The following is a 10,551-nucleotide window of genomic DNA, read 5'->3' on the forward strand; positions in this document are numbered from 1 at the left end:
TGTTCTTACCATTCTCCGTAAAGTTGCACCAATGTTTTTTTTTTCATTATTCTTAAATACTAAGAGATTATTAAATAATGAGAGTAAAAGCCTTTATGTTAGGTGTGTTTTTTTTAATATTTACGTATCCTTCCTCCCTCTACTCTCGGCTCTCGAAAACAGAGCATGGGCATGTAGGCTCTACCGGGGAGCCATTGTTTTTAGCTATCACTTACTAATTTAGGTTTAAATAAGCCAAAGATGTTCGGATTAAAAGGAGAAAGAGACAAAAAATTACATAAAAATCATCCTTATTATTATTGTTATTATATTCTCCTCTCTCCTACTTACTACAAGGGGTCACCGTCATCCGGCCCTTCACTGTGGGAGAACTCGAGCATCGCATGCTATATGTATATATATATAAGCTTTGCCATATCAGACTCAGTTGCCTCTGGAGGTTAGCGTATCTGGTCGTGATTGATTTGATTGGTTGGATGGAATTGTTAAGAAGAGAAGATGTAAAATTCATGTTTTTAGGCCTTCACTAACCCAAATAACATCATCGTTGATGCTTGCAGCCTCATTAATTCCTTGAGTTTTTAGATGACTTTTGGCGGCCGACACGACCCAAGCCCACGCCCACCCCCACACCTCTTCAACAACAACAACGTGATTTGAAGCCGTGTGCCCCACTGCATTGGACAGGTGTCCCAATGCTTTCTTGGGGAAATGAGTACACGGGGCCGGCGCATTGAAGTTGGAAAAGAGATATTAGGGAAAATGCCATTACTACACTTATTTTGTATATTTTAGACTACGTAAAGGGGTATTATGACAAAAAAATTTCTCATGAAGCGTAAAATATTTTGATTATAATACTCTCTTATATAGTTCAAGATGTACAAAATGGGTGTACATCTAGCATGATTCTTCTACTAGTACATTGCCTTAGACTTGTTAAAAGAAACACTTAAATTTGTGTTACATATTTGTAAAAAATAAAATAAAAAATTATTGAATAACATTTGAAATTTGTAATTTATTTTTTTAGTTTTTTGAAATAAAGTTTAATCAAATTGGTCTTAGTATATATAATGATGAGATCAGTTGAGAAATTAATTTTTATTTAAAGATTACGAGTTTAAATTTTATTATTTTTTATTTTGTAAACAAGACACATTTGATATTTACTTATATAATAGTGTGTGTATATATATATATATATATGAAGAAATTTTTGTATAAATAAGATTAACTAAGCCATTTAAAAATGTTGATGATTCAAATGCAAAAAAAAAAAAAAAAAAAAAAAACATACATTTAGCCATTCAAAGATGAAGGAAAATTGTCAATAAAAAATTGAGTAAGCTCAGCCTCAGCGGCGCCGACCTCCCAATCTCCCATGTCCACCCCTTAATCTCTCGTCCTCGTAGATATCGACGCGTTTGAATCCGCAAAAGTTCCTTCCTTTTTCAGGTATCCTTCACATAGATTTGAAAACCATATTTTCTTTGGCTTTTTTCAGGCATCTCATCTGCCTCGCTGTCTCCATCTGATCATCTGAAAAAGTTGCTTATAGCCGTTAACGCTCCTTCCTCTGTCCCCAACAACAACAAAAAAAACAATTTTGGATACTTAGTTGCCAATGAATGAACTCATGAAATTCTTCCTGGTTTCTCCATAATTTTCATTCCTACTTTCTCCTGTAAATCATCATCATATTATAGAATCGATCACCATTCTGCAGACCAACGATCCAGTTTTCCAGCTTCTGTAACTTCTTCCATTTAAGTCAAGCATCCTCTCTCCTTCAATCCCTTTTCCTCCATCACTCTCTTCTCCCCTTTTCCTTTTCCGATTTCGTTTTATTATCGTTTTTTTCCACTCTCAGATTCATTAATTGCAAACTCGTTCGCCCGCCACCGCCACCGCCATCGCCATCGCCACCACATTTTTCTCTCCACGATCTCAGCATTTTCCGGGAAAAGTAATCCCCCAGGTTTCGCTCGCTTTATACCCACCTCACAAGAACCGTTCCCGATCAAAACTACACGCTACACTACGACTACCCACATCCCACAATCAACAGAAACCCGATCTTTAATTTAAGAGTATTTTTCTCCGGCGAGGGCTCGGCCGGAAAGCGATGAAGCTGCGGATTTGGGTATTGCTATGTTTAATATATGTGGAGGCTGAGGGGCTTGGAGTGAACTGGGGCACGATGGCGACCCACAAGCTGCCGCCGGCGGTGGTGGTTCAGCTATTGAAGGATAACGGGATTCAGAAGGTGAAGCTGTTTGATGCCGACGAATCCACCATGAAGGCTCTCGCCGGTTCCGGCATTGAAGTCATGGTGGCCATTCCCAATGATCAGCTCGCCGCCATGGGAGACTACGATCGAGCTAAGCAGTGGGTCAAACGCAATGTCACCCGTTATAACTTCGATGGAGGCGTTAATGTCAAGTAAGAAATCGGCTTGCTCTTCTTCTCAGTTGTATCTACTAATTTGCTCGATGGACGCAGTCTAAAATATAATGGCTTGAATGCATATAGATTGAAGATTTAAAATTAATGTAGCTGACTTCATCACCTAATATACTAGATTGGATTAAGCCTCATGATGATGATGATTATTATTATTATTAGAGCTCGTTTCTCGAGTCCACCGTAACGGTCAAGTAGACCATATGAGGTATTGACACAAGAGATCGTGGAATGATTCAATTGAGGAAGAATTTGGTTCTTCTCCGTAAAAGTTAAAAGACTCTTGAAGAATTCAACTACTTTGGAGTTCAAGATTGTTTGCTCCCTTTATTGTTTGTAACTTGGCCTATATATTTATTGATTCAGGTATGTAGCAGTTGGGAATGAACCTTTCCTCAAATCATACAACAACTCATTCTTGAATGTCACATTTCCAGCTCTTGAGAACATCCAAAACGCCCTCGGTGAAGCCGGGGTCGGAGACTCCATAAAAGCCACCGTGCCCTTAAATGCTGACGTCTACGAATCGCCACAGAACAATCCGGTCCCTTCGGCCGGGAGGTTCAGGTCAGATATCAGTGGACAACTGACAAAGATTGTCCAGTTCCTACACCAGAACAATGCACCCTTTACTGTCAATATCTACCCTTTCCTGAGCCTCTATGGCAACGACAACTTCCCGGTTGACTATGCTTTCTTCGATGGAGTTAGCAGCCCCATTGTTGACAATGAGATTCAATACACCAATGTCTTTGACGCCAACTTTGACACCTTGGTGTCGGCTCTGAAAGCAGCCGGTTTTGGGGACACGACGATCTTGGTTGGGGAGGTGGGGTGGCCTACTGAAGGTGACAAGAATGCTAATACAAACTCAGCTTACAGATTCTACAATGGCCTTTTGCCAAGGCTTGCAGCCAACAAGGGCACCCCTCTTCGGCCTGGCTACATTGAGGTTTACTTGTTTGGACTAATCGATGAGGATGCCAAGAGCATTGCTCCCGGGAACTTTGAGCGCCACTGGGGAATATTTAGGTACGATGGGCAGCCAAAGTACGCGATTGATCTCTCGGGGCAAGGCCAAAGCAAGTACCCAGTGCCTGCACAGAATGTGAAATACCTGTCCACGAAATGGTGCGCCTTCAACCCCAGCGCCAAGGATCTGACCAAACTCGCCGATAATATCAACTATGCTTGTACGTTCGGGGATTGTACAGCTCTTGGCTATGGATCTTCTTGCAATGGACTGGATCCCAATGGAAATGCTTCCTATGCATTCAACATGTACTTCCAGGTACAGAACCAAGATGAGTTGAGCTGTGATTTCCAAGGTCTTGCCACGGTGACTACACAGAACATATCTCAAGCAAATTGCAATTTCACCATTCAGATAGCTCGGCTTTCTTCTTCTCCTCCTCCTCCTACTCTGGCTTTGGCAGGTCTTGTGCTACTTTCGGCGGTTGTATTTGTTTTTGTAGACTGATGCCTCGGCATGCTTTTCTTTGTATTTTTTTTTTTGGTTAGGTTATTGTTTGTTTAGTAGATTAGTAGACCATTGGGATAGTTTTTGCACCGGAGATTCATTCAATAAAAACTACAGGGAATTATATTAGCTCGCTATCTGTAGCAGCATTAGATTGACTGATGAAGGACTTGCTGGAACTTTCCAGTGATATGCTTCTTTGGAATTGCAAGCTTTATCCTTTATCGCCGAGAGCTTTGAATTCTAGTCAAAGCCATCGAGAGCATCATCACTTTCTTATTTTTGGCCAAATTGTTGGATATTGAATTCAATGAATCGATTATTTCAGTGGATTTCTGGACGGTGTGGAGTTTTTGGTGTTCATAACAATGGCAGCAAAATTAATGCATTAGTGTCACCCACACTTAATGTGCCGCTTGTATGTTGATCTGCGAAACGAAGAGAACCAGCTTGGGCCTATTTGGAGTAGTAGTTGATGACGAGTTTTGCGCCAAGGGAGGCCAGGTGGGGAAGCAGATGGCTCGGCCAATTTCGTGAGAGCTGCCGGTGACGATTGCCACGCGGTCTTGGATTGGTCGGGGCGGCGGAACATGGCGGAGACTGTTGCTTCATCCAATAGCATCTACTTAGCCAACTCGCTAAGTAGACAGTTGGCTAAGTGGATAGGGCTAAGTCAGGTCCAACGCAGCCTAGCCCGAGAAAAAAGCCCAACTTGGCTCTGGCCCATTGGACTGCGAGTCTAACCTACAAGTTCATTGGGCCCGTCCTAAATATATTTTTTTAACATAAAAAGCTATTATTTTTTAAAATGCGATTTTAAATTTTAAATTTTTTATATATAATTTAGAAAATCTATTACTTCAAAATTTATAAATTATAAAGAAATGTTACAACATAATGACAATAAAAATAAAGTAAATAAACATTATTGATATAATCATTTAAAAAAATTTAATGTGTCAAGTTTTAAATCAAATATTTTTTTTATTCACCTAGGTGTTTGACTTTTGTCTGACTAATCTCTATTGACAAGTGGCATTCCCCCTTGATACACCTCCTTTTAAATTCGAATTTAAATATAATATATATAGACTTAGAGTTGAACATTTGGTACAATCCATACGAGATTTGCCTTTCAGCGTTATTATTGTCTTTTAGTTTAATGTTGAATTTTAACTCGTCGTATTGATTCGAATCTCAATATTTCATATAAAACTCTAAATGCTTTATCATTGCACCATGCCTTTGAGGGCCTTAAATCAAATATTAAGATGACTAAAAATAATTTTTATAACAATATAAGTTATATTATTATAAAATTAAAAATATAACCATATAATTTTAATAAAAAGTATATTATAATATTTTTATAACAATTTTATTGTTTATAAGTTTTATAAATATTATTGTTATGAGTATAATCATCATTTATAGGCATCAGTTTTATAGTAATCTAACTTTTTATTAATAATATCTCTATTTATTTATTTTTACCAATACTATTTACATAATTATTTAAAAGTTAAATTAATATTTATTATCAATATATAATATAACTTTACAGTAATAAATTATAAATAAAATATATAATTAAATTATATTATAAAAAATTAATAAAAAGTATGCTTTGGCAAGCTCTACTCTCTGTCTTAAGCTGCTCCAAATTCTTAAACTCCTTATTCTTTATTATGGTGCTACTTGTTTGATAAATCTTATTCTCAACTTCTAGCATTTAAGTTTTCATCTTAGTTTTGATTTTTATTTTTTCTAATATCTCAACTATTCATTTTATAATCTTAGACACTATAAATCATCTTCGCACTCCTTAATTGTTTATGATTGATATGACACGCGTGCACACACACCTAACATGATGATATTGTGAGTATATATTTTTCGTATATTTAATAGGACCATTGTCGATGGACTTGACTTTTCAAATTAATTTTATTTATGATTTTAATGACATTAATTATGGAGATAAGATGAGAATAAGACACTTTTAACTTGATTCACATGAAGTGAATGAAAATATTAATATCGATGGACATGTTAATTTTTCAGCCCACAAACCAACAAAAATGAATATAGGTAATTGGAGCAAGAAAACAAGTGAGAAGTAGTATAAGGTTGAACTTATTTTAAAAGAGGTGAAGCTGATGGTCACTTAAAAGTCCAATGCAAGGTATGCAAAAACCAACTTGTGTGTTTAGAAAGGACATCTTGTCCCAGGCTTAATACATTATTTAGTCTCTGAATTAATAAAAAAAATGACTTTAAGGATATCAACTAAATTGTGTTCACTATTCATCCATGAATAAAATAATTTTACTCATTTTTAGTTTCTGGGTTAACCGACGTTAACTGAGGCATTAACTTTGCCTCGTCACGTTATCACGTCACTGCCACGTCAATTATAATTCCACATCACTATTTTTATAAAAAAAAAAAAACAACAAACCCTAACTCTAACATCCCCATAGTCATGACCCACCCCTGCACCCATCTCCACATCGTGACCCACCCTGCCCTACGTTGATCTCACCAGAGGAACCCATCGACCGCCATTGAAACAGTCACCACCGTCGTCACACTCGTCATCATCGCTCAAACCATTGTCGCAACAACCATCACCCATCGTCGCAATAGCCACCGCCCATTGGTGAAGCCATCATCGCAATAGCCATCGTCGTTGTCTTCTTCCTCCATCTTCAACAAATCTTGTGGGCTTCATGAAGAATGAGGAGACACGATGAATCATCTTTATCTTCGCAGTATGGCAGACGAGAATTTGATGAAAAATGTGATTGCAAAATGAAGGTAGCTGTGAAGACATCACAAACCGAGAATTGGATTTTGTATGAAGCACTTGGTGACATTGTGTCGATCAAGCTGGTTTTGGAAGACATGAAGATGAAGAGCAACAATTTTGAAGATGGTATGAAGAGGGAGATTAAGCTATTGAAGTGGGCATTTGTCATATGTGTGGTCGTGTTATATGTTGTTTTATGTAAATGATCAATATTTAGTGTGGACACTAGGTGTTTGTGGAAATATCTATGTAAGATGATTTTGTGGTGATTGGTCCTAAATGATTTGCAACAGTCAATCTAATATGTATTTCTTTGTATTTTGGATCCTCATTCATAGAAGACCATTATATACATGAACCATCTAATTACTTGCACATTATTTATAGCAGAAACAATGATAGAAGAAGCCAAAATAGTCATCAACATGCTTATGTTATACACGACCATCAAAATCCAGTCAAACAAAACATTGATAGAAAAAGCCAAAATAGTCTCATATTTTTTAACCTATGATTTGCTTAACACCTGAATAAGGACTTAAGAATATGGCCAATAGTTACATTAAAGCCAAAATAAAATCAAGTATCTTTCCACCAATCATAATTAGAGACAAGTTATTCCTAACATAACAACACCTAATAGAGCATTGCATAGCTCAGAAAGAGACACAAGTTGCAGTACTTGGTCACCACAAAACAACATAAACACCATAAAACAACAAGAAACTTGTCATTTTCATTGACTGTTAGAGTTGGTTGGTAGTCGATGTAGAAGTTGAGCCTTTTGTAGCAGAAGATGGACCAGTAGAGTTCTGCCTCTTTGGAGGAAGATTCCAGATCCTCATTGAAGGTTGATCAGACTGCAAAACATAAACACATAAATTATCATTCAAGGCACTTTCAAAATCTATATCCAAGATGAATTCAACTCACACATAGGTATTTACATTTTCAATCATAGCTCAACTTTTAGAAACAAATAGTCCCATTCCAATCTGTCGCATTGCTCTCTTCGTAGATGACCTCTGATTTCTCACTTCTCTTCGCAGCTCCTCATCAACAGCAGTATCACTTGTTCTTTTTGTGCTTCCTTTTTTTTCTACTAGGTTTTGGCACAGGCTGCAAACAAAAAGTCTCGCAACCATCAATCATTTCTTCCATTCAAACATATCAACTATTATATTTTAAACAAGTATGAATTACATAAAAACAATTAGAATTCAATAGCATAATTATTACCCCTGAGGATTCAGGCTTGGTTGGACACATATAAGCGTTATAACCTTGTGCTTTACACAATCGACAGGTCATTTTTCTCCATCTCCTAGATAATTTCCATCCCTTTTGAGGCTCATCTTTATCTTTCCTTCTGTTCTTCTTAGGTCTTCCTGGTGTCCTCCTCACCTCAGGAGGCACAATAGACTCCTCAGTATTTTCTTCCCAAAATCGCTTCCTTTTCACAGGCAGCAAGGAGTGGCTGTATGCCTTCAAATAAGTATCATTCTTGTACTAATGAGAAATATAATTTTCTGGATGTTGTCTTGCAGCAAAGATTGCACTAATAGCATGTACACATGGAATTCCAGACAAATCTCATTCTTTGCAAGTGCACTTCAGCCCTTTTCATATTCACAACATGTTTGTCATTCTTATCGAAAACATTGCTGACTTCATAGCCAAATTCTCCATTCCACTCCATGAACCAGTCATAAGAATTTTGCTTGTTTTTTTCCAACTTTTTGAAGGTTGCAAGGGACAAGTTGGATATCCAAGTGTCCACGAATTGACGTTTAGAGGCAATCCTTCACATCACCTTTAGTCATATCTCTTCAAGCATTGACACAATTGTTAATTGCCTGCTATCCAATATCCAACCATTGAATGCCTCTGCCATATTGTTATCGACGACATCAGACTTAATATCAGTTCTTTGATATGCCCTGCACCATATCTCAATTGGCCATGTGAGCACATCTTCGAATATGACTTTTCCCAACTGACTCAAATCCTTAAGTTTATCTTTTAAATCTTCCTTGAAAGGGGCCTTAGAACACAACCAAAAATCGAGCTTTCGTTCTTGTCCCTTCCATTTTTTATTAAAGGCATGGTATATATGCCTTGCACAGTGCCTATGTTCAACCCTTGTCAATCCCTGGCATGAAGAAAAAAGAAAAAGAGAAACAATAAAACATGAACCATACACAATGTAAAACAAAAAAAACCTATCAAAGAATGTTATGTTACCTTTTGCATGTCAGAGACAATCGCCAAATCTACCCCGTTACCAAGATGCAAATCGTGCTGTAAGACCCTAATGAACCATGTCCATATCACACTGGTCTTAGCAGCAACAACAGCCCATGCAATCGGAAACATTTGGTTGTTTCCATCCCTTCCAACCGCCACTAATAAAATACCTTTACAAACCCCCTTTAAAAAACATCCATCAACACCTATTATCTTCCCACACCCCGCTAACCAACCTTTTTCAAGTGCATCAAAGCAAATATACAACCTATCAAAGTAGTTCTTCTTCTTGGGATTATTTCTACAAGTTTTCAAAATGATAGTACTGCCTGAATTTGACTTCCTTAATTCCCTAACATAACCCCAAAGATTACGAAACTCTTCAACATAACAACCTATTACTTCCTTCAATACAACAGCCTTAGCATTCCCACAAACACTAGTATTCACTTCAACTTTCAACAGAGTTTTGCACAGTGTTTTAAGGGTCATAATTTTAATCCCAGGATCAATCAATATTCTAGTAATAAAATGTTGTGTAATGAAGGAAGACCTCGTTAACTTGTTTCTATTATCTCCTTTACCACATTCATGGTGTGGATAATAAGTTTTCATCACAAAGCTACCATCATTCATCTCATTTGATGCATATATGACAAATTTACAATCTCCAACACAAGTGTACCTAACCCTAAGCTTGTCATTTTTTACACACCTCAGTTGTTTTCCATTCAAAATTGCATATGTACATACAACAACCTTAAACTCAGCAGGGCTAGCAAATGTCATACCAATAGTGAACTGAGGAATTTCACTGCTACCATCAAACCTTTGACGACTAGTAGGACGGACCTCAAACTCATCTTTAGATCCTGAGTTACTACTTTTGTCATTGTAGCTGCCCGGGTCATCACTTGGTATGTAATGTGAGGAGTTGCTCTTTCCATCTGAACTACTTTCATCACTTACCAACTCAACATCTGGATTTGCATTTTCAGTGGCAGCATCATTTGCAACTGCAGGTTCATTTACACCTACAAAACATTGGTAATGGGGAAAGAAACTAGTGAGAAATGTACCCTAAGACTCTAAAACAATTTCTACCAAACATGTTAAAAGACAATAACCATATCAAAGTAATGCATTAAGCCATGAAAATAAAACAACAAACAACATATTTACCTGGTTCATTTTTATTGGTTTCAGCATCTGCAATTGCATTTGCCTCTTCCTTATCCCTCTGTCTTATTTTCTTGTTGGCTTCTATGACCTTTTGCCTAGCTTCTTGAAGTTCATCGTCATCTTCGTCACTAAAATTAGTCCCCACATCATAGATTTCATCAAAAGAAATAAATTCATTTAGATCTACACCATCAAATTCTCTTTCTACTAACTCCTCATCAAATGTCTCATCTATGTGAACATGACTCTGCCTTCCCACATCTACATCCTCACCCTTATCTTGTCTTTCTATCCCTTCCTTATTCAGTAAAGCCTCGGCCACAGATAAAGCCTCACCTATTTTGCCTTCCTTTTGATGCACACT

General features: G+C 37.2%; 1 protein-coding gene across 1 annotated transcript; it reads left to right on the forward strand.

The window, feature by feature from the left end:
- Window positions 1-1,110: 1,110 nt before the first annotated feature.
- Window positions 1,111-4,081, forward strand: LOC127789893 (glucan endo-1,3-beta-glucosidase 8). Its single transcript, XM_052318968.1, has 2 exons — window positions 1,111-2,445; window positions 2,833-4,081. Exons 1-2 carry the CDS (start codon window positions 2,129-2,131, stop codon window positions 3,944-3,946), a joined length of 1,431 nt encoding a protein of 476 aa, XP_052174928.1. The 5' UTR covers window positions 1,111-2,128; the 3' UTR covers window positions 3,947-4,081.
- The last annotated feature ends 6,470 nt before the right edge of the window (window positions 4,082-10,551 follow it).

The sequence above is a fragment of the Diospyros lotus genome, chromosome 14 (genome assembly GCF_014633365.1).
Source record: "Diospyros lotus cultivar Yz01 chromosome 14, ASM1463336v1, whole genome shotgun sequence".
NCBI lineage: Eukaryota > Viridiplantae > Streptophyta > Magnoliopsida > Ericales > Ebenaceae > Diospyros > Diospyros lotus.

Coding starts and splice junctions, on each gene's coding strand:
- LOC127789893 (XM_052318968.1), top strand. CDS start 2,129: ATGAAGCTGCGGATTTGGGTATTGCTATGTTTAATATATGTGGAGGCT. Junction 2,446..2,832: donor GATGGAGGCGTTAATGTCAA/GTAAGAAATCGG, acceptor TTATTGATTCAG/GTATGTAGCAGTTGGGAATG.